An 18,384-nucleotide genomic window follows, 5' to 3' on the forward strand; every position below is an offset into this window, starting at 1 on the left:
ATATTCCCTCCCCCCATTCCTGGAATAGTTTCAACAGGTCTCATTTTTCTACATACATGTGTACATAATACTTCTACCACATTCACCCTCCCATACCCTTTTCTTACATCCTTTCCTTTCCTACTGTTACCTTAGACAGGACCTATTTTGCTTTCCTATTCTTCACTTTTGTAAAAAAAAAAAAAAAAAATGACAGTGTTTGTTTAAGACAGCTATGCAGGGTGTTTCATTGTTACTTTTCCATGTATATGTGTGTTATAACCCAAGTTGGTTCATCCCCTCTATTTTTCTCCTTTCTACCTTAGTCCCACTTCTTATGGTGATTATGGTTTAAAAATTCTTTATTCATTGTTATAGAAGGTACATGAACCATATTCACTTTCTTAACTTCCTTCTTTTATACTCCCTTTCTCATATGTGATTTCCCCTTAGTGTTACCTGTTTTCCATAATACTGCTTCATTAAAAAGTACTTAAACAATTAAGGAGTACATAGAATAAGGGCAAAAGTCTTTTTTGTATATTCCTCCAAAGCCACTGTATTCCCCACACAAATGCCATTGTTATTAATTTCATGTAAATCCTTTCTTTGAGACACAGAAACATAGACACAAACACTTACTTTTTGTCTTTATTGAATATTTCCTTCTTTTGTTACTGGAAATCAGAGTGATCAAAATGGCATACAATTGGTCTTGTTTAGTAGTTATGGAAGCCCAAAGCTTAATAAGTAAGGCTGATGTTGTGGAAAGGTAAAAGAAATTAGCTAGGTATTTGTATTGTTTTTACAGATCAAAAGGCCATCCCAGTCACAAGGATTTCTCCCACAGATAGGCTTAAATTCAACCATTCCCTGTCGTCAAACATCCCCAATCCATTGTAAAAGTATTTTCTTTCTAGAGAAAAACTCTACACAATATCACTTTAGGATCCATTCATTGGCAATTCATTTATTAGACCACTCAATGAAAGTGATAAAGGCATGTTCAAACAATGCTGTATGGCATTACAAAGCATTGTGAGATGAAAGAAATCTTTGTCCTTCAAAAGCTTGCAGAAAACCAGTTCTTGAATTGGAGATATGTATCCAATATACCATCAGTAGTTTCCACACTACTAAAGAACCTCAGCCTAGAAACAGAACATTTCTGGATAAGGAATCAAAGGATTCTTGAAGATGATACTGGGGCTTAAAAGTATAAGTAAGATTTTAACATGTAGGATCCAGATTGGACAAAAGACTCTAAATGGAAGTAAATGCTTAAATAGAAAATACCAAGAATGTTTAGAAAACAGTGAGTGATCAAGTTGGGGTACAGGATTCATGTAAGAGAGGAATGAGAAATGAATCTGAAAGTGAAAAACAGGGACAGAATATAGTTGAAAGAGAACTTTGTAATTGACAGGTAACATGGTGCCATTAAGATTTTTTAGCATGGGTATAATGAGACAAAAGTTTCTGGAGATGAAAAAATACGGTAGTTGCAAAGAGAATGGATAAAAGGACAATCTGAGTCCTAGACCAGTGAATAGATTATAATAAAGAATGCAAGCATTTTGTAATAAGCATAAGATAGATACAGCAAAAATTGAAAATAAGGGTTATTTTCAAAAGAAATGTGGAAGGAAGCTTAAACAAGGCTTAGAGATTTCACATTCTGAAATCAAAGACAATTCCTGCTTTAGGAGGCCATGTATTCTGTTTTCTCCCTTGGACTGTTGTTTAAGTGTTCAGTCCAGGTTTGCATGTATCCTGGATTTTTCATTGTTAAAGAAGCATGATTGTTAATAGTTGCATCATGAGAGGTTTTATAAGCCTCTACATCATTCTTCAACTTGTGAAATCTCTTCCATAGTAAGTTTTAAAAGGTATGTGCAGTGAACGAAGTTCTCATTGTAACACATGCTAAACTCTAGAATATAGCCCATTTCTCCTTCCCCAGCTTTGCTAGTTTCACGGAAACTTACATCTCCATTTGCCACATGCAGGGCAATGGCTGATAAAATGGCACTTGGCACAACGGCTAGAAACAGGAAACTCCTCCCTGTACTGGTGGTGCTGGGCTGTGTCTGCTGCTGCAAACCCAGCCATCATTGAATGCAGCTGCCAAGATGCCAGTCCATGGGTTGGTGGGATGTGTAGGGAATTACAGACTAAATGTAAATGAAATATGTGTTTGGGAAATAGACTCTGAGAAGCAGTGCCTCAAAGCATCTGAATGCTTTTGCAACAGCAATTTTGTTATTCATTGTCTGATAAATATTTATAACTCTTTTTTAGTATTTGGTTATGCTTATTTTTCACAGTAAACCCCTTCAGAAACAGGGTTTGGGGCTGGAGAAGTGGCTTAAGCAATAGAGTGCCTGCCTTGCAAATGCAAAGTCCTGAATTCAAACCTTAATACTGCTGAAAGAAAAAGAAATAAACAAGGGCTTAATTATGTATTCAAGTTTAATATTAACTAAATATTGATCTTTTTTGCTTCTCAAGAAAGTTGACAATAAACATATACAAAATACCACATCTATCATAGAATCTTTCATGCTATCACTAATCATAAGATAATCAGAAGACAGAACTGATATAGTAGCAATGTCTATGCAAAAAAAAAAATTAGTCATTGTTTTTCAAAGTCTGCCCAAATAAATGACTTCATACATACAACTGCTTTGGGTGTGTTTAAATATCACTCCACGTAGCATGACTTTTCCTTTTGGTAAAAGGACAGCTATCTTCAATTAATTCTACTCAGTTTTATTTCTATGGTTCTTTGGATCTAAAAGAAAAGTAAAGCAATGGCTATTATGAGTTGACACCTTTAGCAGAAGAGTTTGCAAACAGTTAAAGTGATGGCAGTTTTTTATCAGTGTCAGCATATGAATCAAATAGAAAATCAGTTAATTCTAATAATGATTTAATTTTTTAATCCAATTTACAGAACCAAAAAAATAGTTATGGGAAGTTTATTGTCTCAAAAATTAATTGTCAGGGTGCGGAAGTAGCACAGTGGTAGAGCATTTGCCTAGCATGTGCCAGGCACTGGGTTCCATCCCTAGCACTGGAAAAAAAAAGAACAAAAGTGAATTGCCATAATAAAATTAAAAAAAAAAAGAAAGAAAGAAATTAAAACAAAATTCAAAAAAAAAAAAAAGTGAATTGCCTACCCTTATCATAAATGCCACTGCCACATTAGCTTAAAAATTAAACATTGTGGATATAATTGATAAAATGAAAACAAATATTGGGGAAGCAGAGTATTACAGTAAAACGTTTTTACTAAAAGAAAAATCTATGGTGCAGGAATTGATTGTGGTGCATATATAACAAAGCTGGGATTTTTATTAATTGGAATAAAGACTAGTCAAAATTTGTACATACCTTTATGTAAATAAAATTAGAGTGAATTACAATATTTAAGGATAAAATTAATGTTGAATTCTAAAATAATCTAACGTAAGACAGTAAACACTGTTGCTGGTCACTGATCAGTTTTTAGAAATGTTTAATTTTTTTCAAGCACTACTTTATAAGTCAACCAACTTTCCCACAATGACATTAGACTGTTTTTGTAAACAAGAACTCTAAAATTATATTGTGTTTGTTTAAGGTTAGTTAAGGTATTTAACAGGCAGAGAAAAATTGATTCAGATTTTTAATCGTTATAAGTTGTAATTCTTAAAAACAAAATGATAACAAAAAGACATTGGAATTTATTCCCACAAAAAGAAAGAATGGACTAATAAATTAAAAAAATAGGAGCTCAGTTTACGTACAAGATTCAATTTTGAAATTCAGTAATTATACTTTTGCACTTTTAATTATGAAGCTCCTCTTCAATATGACAAAATTATACTTTGTGCTAGATTTTATAATATTCACAGTTGGAAAAATACTCAAAAATCATAAATCAAATCAAGCTATTGGATATTTTATTTTGCAAAAATAAAGAAAAAAATCCAAATGAAGGCAAAATGACAGTGAAAACATTTTGTTAGCTCAGTCCTTTACATGTTTAATACACAGAGATGTAGAATTAGAGTTTTAATATCTTCCATTTATCAGAATGTTCTCTAAGCTTATTAGGGGTCTCTATTTAAAATATGGTTTACTAAATCAAAAAGTAAAATAAATAATGCTGGTATTGAATTATAAGCCATAGAATAAAATAAATATCAACAAGAATAATGAATTCAGAATAGCCAAGTTATGGAAACAGCCAAGATGCCCCACTACTGATGAACGGATTAAGAAAATGTGGTATCTATACACAATGGAATTTTACACAGCCATGAAGAAGAATGAAATGTTATCATTCGCAAGCAAGTGGATGGAACTGGAGAACACCATCCTGAGTGAGGTTAGCCAGGCCCAGAAAACCAAAAATCGTATGTTCTCCCTCATATGTAGACTTTAGATCAAGGGCAAATACAGCAAGGGGATAGGACTTTGATTACATGATAAGGCAAGTGCACACAAGGGAGGTATGAGGATAAGTAGGTAACCCAAAAAAACAAAAAAAAAGATAGCATTTGATGTCTTCAATGCAAGGGAACTAATGCAGAAACTTTAAAGCAACAGAGGCCAATAGAAGAAGGGGACTAGGAACTAGAGAAAAGGTTAGTTCGAGAAGCATCAATTTAGAAAGTAACACATATGTACATGGTAGCAAAACTGGGAATCTCCCTGTATAGCTATCCTTACCTCAACTAGCAAAAACCCCTGGTCCTCCCTACTAATGTTTATACTCTCTCTTCAACAAAATTAGAGATAAGGACAAAACAGTATTTGTTTGAAAGTGAGGGGGTGGGGGGGAGAGGGAGGGGGTGGGAGAAAAGGGAGGGGGAGTGGGTAAGGGGGGAGTAATGACCCAATCATTGTATACACATATAAATAAAGGAAATTAAAAAAAAAAAAACCCAAGCATAGTGATATAAGTAAAGGGGAAGAAAAAAGAGCTGTTCCTTACAGTAGATTTTAACAAATAAATAGAGGGGGAAAGAACAATTAAAAATCACCATTAGGCACACAGCACAGTCATAACTGTTACAGACAAAATCCACTAATAAACACTGTATTTAGTGGGTGAAAGTTAGAGAAGAAATGCAATTTAAAAAATTTCAAAGTTCTTCCTCGAGTAATTATTGGCCTCAAAATGAAAGATGGTAATTTTAGTGAGCAAACCATCAGAGACCACCTTCACGAAGTGATCAAAGGTCAACACCATCATAAATAACACAGACTCACAAGGACAAAAACCTTATGCACTGAGAGAGATCCAACATCATGTCTGATCATTAATCTTCTAAATTATGAAAGCTATAAAAGGAAAGACAATACAGATGAACTTTACAGACTTGTAGGGAAACTAAGGAGGAATAACAAATAAATGCAAATGGACCTGGGATAGGTCCTATAATAGGAAAAGAACATTCATGGTGAAATTCAAATTAGGTGTTTGGTTTAGTTAATAGTATTGTAACAAAGTTGATTTCCTAGTTCTTCTAGTTGAATTATGTTGAATTATGGTTATGGTTATTTAATATGTTAACATGCGGAATGAAAAATGAAAAACAAATTGTGGTTTTCAGAGAAAACTGAGTTAAAGAGTTTCATCATTTCAAATTTCTTAGTCATAAATTACAACCTTAAAGACAATTACAGCAAAATCATGAAACAATTAAAAGAATAAGGCCATCCTTTAAAAAGCATCAATTGGAGTTTTATTTTCATATCCTTACCTTTGGTTTCTGAGCTAGCCTGGTCACTTGCTTTGACCCATAAAATGAGGAAAATGATGTTCTATAACTGTGGTATTGCTTTTGCTCTCTGCTCATGAAGAGAGAGGCCCAAAGTACCCAGTCATTCCAAGCAACTCACTCATGACCTTGGGATGTGAGTGTGGTCCTCCTTAGCAAGCTGGCCATTTCTACCCCCATCCCACTCTCCATCCCCCACCAAGCCAACTGACGCAAACATATGAGTAAACCCATCAAGACCACATGGAAACAAGTCATCCCAACAGAGCCCCTGCCCAACATTCAACCTGCAGGATTGCATACAAACATACAGTTGCTTTTAGTCTTTAAGTTTGGGGAATTCTTTTTTCTGCAGTAATAACTAACTAATGCAGAGTCACAGAGAAAGGATTCTTCAATTCAGTTAATGTGGGATGTGACTTTTGAGATTGGACTTGAAAGATTTAGAGAGATGGGAGTTGCATGCAAAACGCTTTCTAAATGAGAAGTGAGGTGAAGACCTCAAAGCAGGAGTAGTTTCTTATAAAAGACAGCAGCAGTCCAACATGCCGCAAGCACGGCATCAGGAGGCCTCCATGATCTACACATGGTATACGTGCATCATTATAGGGTTCACTGGCAATTGCCATCATTGCATCTTTTGCCAAAGCACTTACATTTCATAAGATAAACTGAGGTTTGGTGAGGTTCTCAAAATCATATAACTACAAAATGCAAAACACAGGTGTCCCATTTCGCTATCCTCAGATGGCACAAATAAGAGTTTGTGATTCACAGTCCTAGTGCCAAAGGGGAATTTTCCTGATATCTAGATAAACTAGAAGAAAAACTTTACTCAACAATCATTGTGGTTTGGATGAGGTTCAACTTCAAACACAGAGATATATGCTTGTATATCTGAGAACTCTGAGGGAATTGTCTGGACTATCATGCCAAAATGAAGATGGATTTTAAAATCTTGACTGAGGCAGTGTCTAGAAACAAAGTGTATTTTAAATCTTTAGAGATACGTGTATGAGATGTGGCTTGTTTCCACTTAAATTAATCATCATTTTGTAAAAATTTATGAAAATACTAAACAAGGACAAAACAAAATGATGCAAGTTACAAAACCTCATCAAATTTCAGTATCTTATCTGGAAATTGAAAGTAATAATACTACCCCATATGGTTTCATGAAAGTTAAATAAAATCATATATAAAGAATAGTCCACTTCTTATTCTTAATAAATGTCTAATACATGATGTTACTAAATTGCCATTATCCTGAGCACATAAAATTCACCCATCTATTTACAAAGCTTTGTTTATGTCTGTAACAGTTGAGTAAAATGTGAATTTTTTCAGAGGTCCTAATTGTGTTTTCCAAACAAATAGATTTGCTGAATATTGGTTTCTAGATATTTCCCAATATCTATGCATCTTGATAATTCATATATCTGATACGTGTCACATTTTCTCATACAAAGGAAAATTTAATTATCAAGTGTGATTTCCACATTTGGTTGAGAGAACAGTATTGCAGTAGCTAGTCTCTGAAGATGGACCTCCTACAGGCTGCAGCGTAGTCTAGACCCACATTGAAACTCATTCACTGTTACAAGGTACTGGAAATGACCCTGTGCCAGCAGCTGGGCCTAAGCCTTAAGAAAGCTTAATCATTTCTGCTTTTGTGACTTTTGGAGTCTGCTATCTAAGAAGTCCAGCTACCATCCTAGAATTATGATGTAGAGAGGCCACATGGAAAGACAGAAGACTAAGAATAGGTAGTGTGAGCAAGTGACACAGCTTTCTCAGCTCATGTCATTTCTTTTTTTTTTTTTTGGTTTTTTTTTTAATTGTTTATACGTTTATTCACATGTGTATACATTGTTTGGGCCATCTCTCCCCCCTGCCCCCGCTCCCTCTTCCCCCACCCTCCTTGCTTCCAGGCAGAACCTGCTCTGCCCTCTTCTCCAGTTTTGTTGAAGAGAAAACATGAGCGATAGTAAGAAAGACACAGCATTTTTGTTAGTTTGAGATAAAGATAGCTATACAGAGAGATTCCTAGCATTGCTTCCATGCACATGTGTATTACAACCCGAAATGATTCATCTCTACTAGAAATTTTTCCATTTCTTCAAGATTTTCAAATTTATTGGAATATAGGTTCTCAAAGTAGTCTCTGATGATTTCCTGGACTTCCTTGGTGTTTGTTGTTATCTCCACTTTTGCGTTTCTGATTTTTCAGCTCCTGTAATTTCTCTTGTGCTTTTTTCCTGATGGTAGGTTTATCTTCGGAGAGAAAAATGATTTACATCTTTCTGCTCTTAGACTGTGTACCAGGCAATGAACTGTTGTTCTTCAGCAGTACTTTGCTCTCTTAAAGCCATGTCTTTTGTAGGAAATGGAGATCTGTTTCTTCAGAGTGAGTTTGAGAGAGTATTAGCTACTGAAATTTTGTGTCATAATGCCACGTGGGAGGTATGAGTTTTTCAAGTGTGTGTGTGTGGGTGTGTGTGTGTGTGCGCGCGCGCACACACGTGCTCAGGACACAAACAGGTTTGACACAGTTAATTCTGGCCACCTGGGACAGGTTGGGAGGGTCTTGCATACTAGAAAGTGTGAGACCAATGTGGAGGGAGTCACAGATGTAGACCTAAAAGTTCAGGGCATGTTTTTCCCCTAAAATATTAACAGTATCAGGGAAGTTGTCAGCTTCACAGAATATAATAGGGGGGAAATGAGGTTTTCAGATTCAGGAATTCACAACAAAAAGAAAATTCAGCAGGAAGCAGTTGCTAGGCTGCAGCATGGGGATTAGGTTTCCAGTCTCTGAAGTGGGGTCAAGATGAATGTCAGGGCTGCTAAGGACTTTTTTCTTATAATAAAAATAAAACAAACATAAACAATCCTACAGTTCTAGTCTCTCAGAAAACTGATTAAGTTCTAGAATGTGCATCTAGAGATTCTAGAATGTTATGTTGATGGAGCTGCTAGTGGAAGTCAGTGACTTAGCTGTGTACTTATCAGATGAATGAAATACAGAGATAAGGGTGAGTGACTGATACACTGACTGGCACACAGAGGACACTCAGTAGGTTGTTACTGCTGCCATTGTTACCAGGTCTGCCTGTGGATTTTGCCAGCATCATTTTCAGAGCCTGCTAGGTACTAGAGCACTGTAACAAAAGCAAGTATTCTCAAGAGAGGTGTTTACACAGTGAAGTAAATGTAGAATCATGGATTAGTCTAAAAACAGTGTCTTCCCCAGTGTCATCAGCCTTGACAAGGCAAATGTTATTGTACCTTTTGCTAACACAGTCACTAAAATCATGAACTTTCTCAAGGAATCAATGTTATCTCAAGGTGACAGATATAAAAATCTAGACCTAGAATTAATGTATTCAAGAAGTCAAAAAGGTTCGGGAAATAATCACGAGTTATTATATAAATAAACACCTGGATTCTTGAATGTTAGAACTCAACTACTACTTAAAGAACATTGACCCCATTATTGAGACAAAAATAGTGAGAGCTTGATTTGCCCCAAATTACACCACTAATTCTGACATGGTCAGAAGGGAACTTTAGATCTCCAAATACAGGCCAGAACTCTTTCCACCCCATTAACTGTCCATCTCCACTGCCCATTAATGCTCCCCATTTGTCTTGCCCAGTAACTAGGCAACTTTCCATGACTAGATGTGCTACGAGGATGTCACATGAGCTGCAGGAAGACCCCTCCTTTAGGAGGCTGCCCACTCTGCCACATATGATATCATTTTCTGTGGCAGTGGACAGGATCCCACACACCACCCTGGCTCCCTTCCTTCTGTTTTTCTCTTCATGGTCCAGCTATATTCACTTCTTCTCTTTTCTTTCCCTCCTAAATTCACTCCTGTGAAAATGAAATTACCCAACCACCAGGGACCTCAGAATTGTCAAATCCAATGGACACATTTTTCTGAGTATGTCTTATCTTACTGCAGAGTTTTTGAAATATTATTGAAATCAGAAGACAAATATCATGAGCCCCAGGAAATGTGAGTTATGACCTGCAGCCACAGCCACAGGCATGAAAAACTATGAAGTCTTGTTTTATCTGAAGAATTCATGTCAGATTCCTACCCTACTCTTACATGAAAAGAATTTTTTCCTTTAAATATCTTAATAAAATTGATACTCAAGGGATATGCTTATTTTAATCCCATGGCTACATACCCACCTGCCACCTATATTTGGTTTGAATTTTACAACCCTGTGTCCCTTAGGTATCCTCAGCAGTCACTTCCATCTTCAGACTAGACAGGAACTTAATGAGACTAAAAGCAAAGGGCTGTGACTTCTTTAAGCAGCATTATTCTTCTAACTTCTTACTTCTCCTCCTCACTTTCCTCTCTTCTAAGAACAGAATAAGGCTAGGAAAGAAAGCGGGAAAGCATTTAAATGATCTGGCACTTTGGCTGGCTCATCTACTGCCTGTTTAGTGCCATCATCTGGGCTCCTATCCAAGAAGGATAAGCAGACCGTGGGGAGCATGCCTTGGAACTCCTGGGTACAAACTGCCAGCAAAGCACTTTCACTTGGAAATGGCACGCCCAGCTCTTTTACTCAGTTGTGTCATTCAGAGGCCTATATCATCCCACCCCGATCTCCAGCTTTCTCTCCAGAGAGTAGGTCCTCAGGGCTGTCCTACCCCTCCTTTGTATTCTAAATATTCTTTCTTGACTAAACATTTTTACTTAAAACTGCAGATAACTTTCTATAGGGATATGTCTCAGACATTTGATTTTTAACTAAAATTAATTTTTAACATTACCTTAGTTGGTTTTTACAGCGGAATTTGTTGTTTTTGCTGTTTTTTAATACAAAATACTTAAGCTCCTCATAAGTTCATGTCATATTTTCCCATAATTTTTAATGAAATGTTGTGGGTAGCTAAGAGGGAGACTTTGACTCCTCAGGATTTCTCACAAAATATTTTCTTACCAAAGAAGAAAAAGAAAAAAAGCACAGCATGATGTTTAAGTCTGGGAGAAATAGAAAAAAATAAAATAAAACAACACTCACTGTCAAGGCCAAGGTTCAAGTTTCAGATAGCAGGCCCAGGCAAGAATGAAGAAGAGGTGAAGGGTGAGCTCACTGTCTTTCAAAGAAATTCCTGGATATCATCAAGGGACATTTTCACTTCTATCTCATTGATGAACTTTAATTATATGGTCACTTCAATTGCCAGGGGGACTGGAAAGGTAGTTTTTATTTGGGGCAACCAAAAATTCTGTTGTGTTAGAAAAAAATAGAGTCTGCTAGGAAATAGATAACATGCTGTGTTACCCACAACCTTCACCATCTTGTTATGGTGTACAGTCATGGGGCACTTATTGACAGGGATACATTCTGAAAAATGTGCTTTTTGGTGATTTTGTGCAAACATCACAGAGTGAAGTCATAGGGCTACAATATATATGATACAGTATGAAATATACTCTCTTTATATATATAACATATATTAGGTAAAATAACTTTGGGACCACTATGTATATGGAATCTGTCATTGATTGAAATGTTATTGTAGCACATGACTGTGCTGGTCTTTGCTGACCCCAACCCTAGTTTTCCTCTGCTTCTATGGTGATGCCATAGAGGTTCCTCTGTAGACTTATCTTCTAGACTCCCCTTAATGTGACCATTCACTAGCATTGGATCCTCAGAATTTTTCTTCTCTTTTGTGCATTTTCTTTTATGAACACATCAAATTCATGATTTTGTCCTACCTAAGTTTTACAAACACACATCTCTCTCTAAGAAAGCTCTCTCTCTAGAACATTGTAAATCCCAGATTTACATATCCAATTCCACATGGAAATTCTCATTTGAATATACAACAAGGAACTCAAACTCAGTACATCTAAAACTAAACTCATCATCTTTTCATCTAAACACTCTCCTCATTACATCATCTTTGTCTAGCCACATGGTCCTTGTAACTAGAATCCTGGGACTTGAGTTATCCTTTTCATCTCTCACATATAGCCAATGTCTCTGTTTGTCCTTCTTGATTTTGTTTTAGTTATTGCAGCTGATGTCTTTTGAGTATTTGCAAGTGACAGCTACTGATATAAAAACATTGCATATTTTAATTACTCCAATTTTCAAATAACTCTACTATTATTTTACCCCCATTTTTTTATTTATTTACTTATTTTTAGGATTTCTGTCTTTCACTGTTTTCATTTTACTTTTTGTTTTGTTTTATTTTGTTAGCATATTTATTTGTTAGCACATTGTTTTGTTAGCATATTGAGGGTGCATTGTGAAATTCACAAAAGTGCTTACAATGTATCTTAGTTAAATTCACCTCCTCCATCATTTTGCTTTATCTCCCCTCTCCCCTTCTTAGAATAGTGTCAACATGTCTCAGTGTTCCAGTTTCATGCATAAGCACATAATATTTCTGCTATATTCACCTTCCTTCACCCTTTCCTTATATCCTCCCCACTCCCACTGGTACTAACCCCTGGACAAGACCCATTTTACTTTCCTATCTTCATTTTGAAAAGAGACATTCTTGTTTCAGATGGTAATACAAGGAGTTTCATTATGGTATTTCCATGTCTATATGTATTGTATTCCAAATCAGTTCATCCCCTCCATTTTTCTCCTTTTTATGTTGATTTCAACAGGTTTTAAAGTTCTATATTCACTCTTGCATAGAAAGTATATCAACCATATTCACCTTCTTTACTTCCTTCTTTTACCCTCCCCCTCCCACTACTGTCCTCCCCTTCCCATTACTGTCCTCCCCTTAGTGTGACCTGTTTTTCATTCTTGTCCTTCATTGTTTAGGTGTCTGTTCATTGTTCAGTAGGAATTTTGTCTTGGTATTATGTCTGTACATTCATTTGCACTTAAGTTGATCTAAACCCCCTCCACTGTACTTCATTGCCCTTTCCCCCCAATCCTGTGTTGTTTAACACTTTGCACTGTGTTTCCTTGTGTCTTGTTCTTATACAGATGTGATATACTTCAGTATTATTTGCTATCTTTCTTTCCTTCTTTTCCTCTTCTCTTAGTTTCCCCTACCAATCCCACTTCTGGGTTCATGTTCTGTATATATTTGTATGCATATATAATATTGCTTATATTTGTTTTGGGCCTATATTCCACATATGAGAAAAAACATGAAGGCTTTGACTTTCTGAATCTGGCTAACTTCATTTAAGATGATGTTCTTCAATTCCATCCATGTACCTACAAACAAAATTTCATTCTTCTTCATGGCTGAATAAAATTCCATTGTATGTAAATACCATATTTTCTTATTTATTCATCAGTAGTGGGACATCTTGGCTGTTTCCATAGCTTGGTTATTGTGAATAATGCTGCAATAAACATGGGTGTGCAGGTGTCTTCATTGTAACCTGACTCGCATTCCTTCATTACCCCCATTTTTAAAATGAGGAAATTAAGGGACAGAGAAGGCAAATAACTTTCCCAAATATCACACATAGAGTAAATGGTAAGACCAAGACTTGAACCCAGACAGTTAACTCTAAAACACTTTTTATTTATATGTGTGTGGTACTGGGGATCAAACTTAAGGCTTTGCACTTATAATGGTTGAGCAACACCACTCCATAGAGCACTTTTAATGGCTGTAACTTCCTAGTGTAGCTCTCTGCTTCTTTCTTTTACTATTATAGAAGTTTTTGATTAGTTTCTCTTCTCCAATCTCACTAACTCCTCTTTCAAATTCCATCTCTCATAGGAATCACTCTTTGGATATTTTCTGTAAATGCTGTCGTATCATGTTAGTCTGCTGCCTAAAATCCATCAGTGCTTCTTCATCACCTTCAGGCTCAGGTTCCAACTCTATAGTGGTAAACACTCTTTCAGAATATGCCCACCTCTACAGTCTCTTCTGAAATTTTCTCACAGACCTGGAGCCATCTAGTCATACTAGTCCACTCAATGTTTCTGAACACACTTTACCCCCTTCTGTCTGCCTCCTTGCTTTTGGACTCACTCATAGTTCCTGTTTCAAGGTCAGGTTGTTATGAGTAGCTCCAAGGTTCCCAAAGATTAAATAGATGCCCTTCTGGGCTTCCTAGGTCTATGATACTTTCACATGGCCTACTAGCTCTTTTCTTTCTCTCTTGTTGGTCTATATACATTCCTTGAGGAATTTATTACTTTTTTTTGTATCTGAAATGCCAATCATGCTACAAAGCAGAATACCAGTAAATTGTCAAATAAGGATGGACTAAAGCATGTAACCACCACTCCCATTCTGTTTGGTGTCATTTTCCTAAACAAAGACTAGGATAAGGATATCCCTTGACTATCACTGTTATTACCCTAGTTTACTGACCTACAGGGGAAATTTATCTGAGTGGAGCCAGAATAATACACAGGGTACATTGTTTGGTATAACTCACCTTGGGGATGGATATGAGAGCCTGCAAGAAAAGAAAAGGTGACTCAAGTAGAGCATGAATATGGCTGCAACAATAAAGGGAGCAATTTGCAACACAGGAATGATTATCCAAGGGCATAGAATATGCTCAATTCTTTTGGAGTTGTTTTAAGGAGATAACCATGGAAATTTAAAGGGTGCATTTCTCCTTTGCATGGCAATTGCTTTTTGGAAAAGTCAGTGAGGAAATTCTTGGGTCGTAGAATTTTTAAGAAGAAAATTATTTTAAGAGGAAGAACATGGTAGTTTTATTTATTTCATGGAATTCAGCGCCTTTGTGACAGGCAGCCTGGGTGAAATTACCTTCACTAGTCGTGGTTGAGTCCCTTCTCCACTCCTAATCATCCCTTCAAACCCACATACATTAGACAGAGCAGTTGTCCTTCACCACTAAAGAAATGCAGCTGAGACTTATGTTACCGTGGAAACAGAATCACTTTATGCTGCAAGACACCTCGCTTCATCAGCACTATTATGAAGCAGAATACATTGGTAGGGCTGGGAGGGGAATCAAATATTCTGCATGCCAGTGTTGTACTTGACCTTTGGGTGAATAAATGACTTTCAATTAGAGTACTTAAATATCCTTTAACTTTAATTATTATTAGACTCCGAACAGAATTTTAGTTGGAAAAGAGTAAAAAGAAAAAGAATTGATTCTGCTGTTAAGGGAGAACTGTATATTCTTTCAAACTGGGTCACTTCTTTTTAAGAAGATAGAAGGGAATTTGCAACTAATGGCTTAATTGCATATAAAATAAATGTCTTTGTTTTTTAACTTTTTGAGTTGATCATATTGTGGATTTAGGAGGGTGTCCTTGTATCTTTCATTTTTTTGGTTTCTGCTCTTACCTTCTTTGCAGTGAACATATGTATTTACAACTTCATCTTCTATGGTATATGAATTTGGACCCTCTGTTCTCAACTTGCCCTAGAACTTCCATCCAAACCTGCCACTTGCTCCCACTTCTGGGCCTTAATTCCTTCTCCCCTCTCGCATTTGTTACCAGGTTCCCCCTACTGGGAGTCTTTCTTCCTTTGTGCCCAACTGTAGTTTCAACTGCTATCCTATTTCACTTTTTCTGTGTTAACCATTTCTAACTGCTTCTGTTCCTGTCTTAAAGGGCAGATCTACAAGTTTTACACTAACAGAAGGATCTTCTCATTAGAATCCCAGAAGCCAAACAAGAATCCTTTATCCTTCAGCTCCAAAAATGCTCACAGTCATTGAGTTTCTTTACAAGCCCCCAAAAAACCAACAGACACAGAACACAACACACACAACTTCAAATTACCTCAGAGTCTAATTATAAGTACAGAAAAATCCCATATAGTGAAGAAGAAATAAGTCTTTTATTGGATGAATATAAATTAGAAAAGTATGTGATGCTTTAAAAGTACTAGTATTTTCGTATGTTCTCCCTCATATGTGGACATTAGATCAAGGGCAAACACAACAAGGGGATTGGACTATGAGCACATGATAAAAGCGAGAGCACACAAGGGAGGGGTGAGGATAAGTAAAACACCTAAAAAATTAGCTAGCATTTGTTGCCCTCAACGCAGAGAAACTAAAGCAGATACCTTAAAGCAACTGAGGCCAATAGGAAAAGGGGAACAGGTACTAGAGAAAAGGTTAGATCAAAAAGAATTAACATAGAAGGTAACACCCATGCACAGGAAATCAATGTGAGTCAATGCCCTGTATAGCTATCCTCATCTCAACCAGCAAAACCCCTTGTTCCTTCCTATTATTGCTTATACTCTCTCTACAACAAAATTAGAGATAAGGGCAAAATAGTTTCTGCTGGGTATTGAGGGGGGGGAGCGGGAGGGGGTGGAGTGGGTGGTAAGGGAGGGGATGGGGGCAGGGGGGAGAAATGAACCAAGCCTTGTATGCACATATGAATAATAAAAGAAAAATGAAAAAATATTAAAAAATAAAAATAAAAGCAGTAGTATTTTAATTCTAGAGATAGTGAAGCAGGCTTAAGAGACAAGTGACCTTTTTTGAGCAACTAGTTAGTGGCAGATAACATTTGTCATCCATTTAATTGTCAAATTAATCTCAATAGTACTATAGTAACTGTATTTCCATTTTGCTATAGTATGAGGGAACATAGGCTCAAAATATTTTAAAGAACAAAGTCATTCCCAAAGTCACCCCTGACTAATTCTGAGTTTAATGCTCTTCCAGACTGTATCACCTCATGGTTATTCAGGGAAGCTCTGTTATATGAAAGGCTAAATCCCAAGACAAAAATGAAGGCAAAATGGCCTTTGCTAGCTTTGTCACCTCCTGACAGAACTTTGGGATATTCATTTGTTCATTTCAAATTCAAATTTGTTCATCCTTAATTAATATGGATAAATAAGATCTTACCTTTGTGTGCATGTAGGGGTTGAAACAGTTAATGTTTGTAAAACATGTTTAAAGTACTAAGTATACTTCTATTTCTGTAGGAAGAATGACTTTCTTCTGTTACTGGAATAGATACAAATAAATAGATTTACATCACTGTCAATCAATGCAACCATGACCATCAATTCAGCCTCCAAATCAACCTCAATCTCAAATTTGCAATACTTTTTGGGAGCGGATCCTGTCACATGTTTCTTCTGTATCTCCCACAGCATCAAATGCAGTGCTGGGTGAGGAGTTGATGCTTACTGCTCAGTTTAAGCAATGGGCTGGGTGATTAAATCAAACTATTGTCCAATATCTACTTGGCCCACCATTTATAGCCCTGATTTTATCATAATATCATAGAGGATTCATTACATACCTGGACACAATTAGCCCAAGTGCTTTGTGAAATTGCACTCATAAACCTTGGCTCATAGAATTATCCAATTGAATTTTACAAGGAAATAATGACCTATTCATTTTCACTATCATATTTAAAGAAATATTTTATTTCTCTAAACTCTGCTGCTTGCCTTTCAGAGAACCTCAGGAAATGTTAGTGAAATACATATTGAAAAATCGCTCACCTTATACCTGAAATTTCACCTCCTATCCTTCTAATAAATTAACAAAACCTGCTCCATTTTCAGCATTTATTATGTATGTACTATTCTTTGAGCTTTGCATTCACTACCTCTCTTAATTTTTAGAATAACCACATGAAATTGAATCTATTAAGACTGCCATTTTATAATGATGAAATAGATTTAGAGAGTGAAAATAATTTTCTCAAGTCACAAAGCTAGTTTGTATCATGACCTGATTCAAACCCATACAGAACCTGTCTGCTTTTAACCATCTACTCAAAGAAAAGAAGGAAGGAAGGAAGAAAGAAAGGAGAGAGGGAGGAAGGAGGGAAGGAAGGAAAAATAGGAAAAACAAAGAGAAGGAAAGGAAAACAAATCAATGTCTAACATTCCTCCCAAAGAAGGTGGGACTCATCCAACATTTTTACATTAGTCAATATTGTTGAATAATGAACATATGAAATGCCATTTTGGTCTGACATGATGTCATTTTGCCTTTGTTTTGCGTTTATCAGGAGACGTGTTCTTACAGATTAAAGGGCCACTGGAAGATATTTATAAAACCTACTGCTATCACCATGATGAAGCACATAGTATACTGGAGTCCTATGAAAAGGAGGAAGAACTGAAGCAGCATTTGAGCCACTGTATCCAGTCCTTAAAGTAAGCCCTTTCATATAGTGATTCCCATCTACTCTCAGTTGCCTAGCAGGGAACATTTTAAATGGATGTAGATGAAAGGTCTCACATAAATCCTAAGTTTTATGCGGCTTGCTGGGAGCTCTGCTTTGTGTTACTTTATGAAAAGCTGACATGCCAGAAGCCTAGATTGACTTTTTTCCCTCCTGAAAGGTTGACTAAAAATAACATGGGAGAAGATTCAAGGTTCTGTAGAAATGGAAAAATGCAAGATCAAAAATAAAATATGGAAGGGAAGCCCTTTCTCAAAGCTATTGTAACTTGCTTGCTCTCACTTAGTTTGAGAAATGAGAGACAACACGTGATGCCAATGACCAATGAGCACTTGGGTTTATAAAATTAGTGGAATGTCTTGAATGGTCCTCAATTTTCCCCAAATTAATTTTGGGGAAAAGGGATAGATTATAAAGACTAAACAGGCCCTGCTAAAGCTAGTTTGCTAATTCCAGGACAATAAGTCATGCCTGCCTTCCTCAT

At 36.4% G+C, this 18,384-nt stretch overlaps 1 protein-coding gene across 1 annotated transcript in view; it reads left to right on the top strand.

The window, feature by feature from the left end:
- Positions 1–18,384, top strand: part of Arhgef38 (Rho guanine nucleotide exchange factor 38) — a 127,456-nt gene that overhangs the window by 61,574 nt on the left and 47,498 nt on the right. The window contains exon 4 of the mRNA XM_074041479.1: positions 17,724–17,871. Coding sequence (XP_073897580.1) covers positions 17,724–17,871 — 148 coding nt within the window. The remainder of the gene's footprint in view (positions 1–17,723; positions 17,872–18,384) is intronic.

This window comes from Castor canadensis, chromosome 9, assembly GCF_047511655.1.
Source record: "Castor canadensis chromosome 9, mCasCan1.hap1v2, whole genome shotgun sequence".
NCBI classification, from domain to species: Eukaryota; Metazoa; Chordata; class Mammalia; order Rodentia; family Castoridae; genus Castor; species Castor canadensis.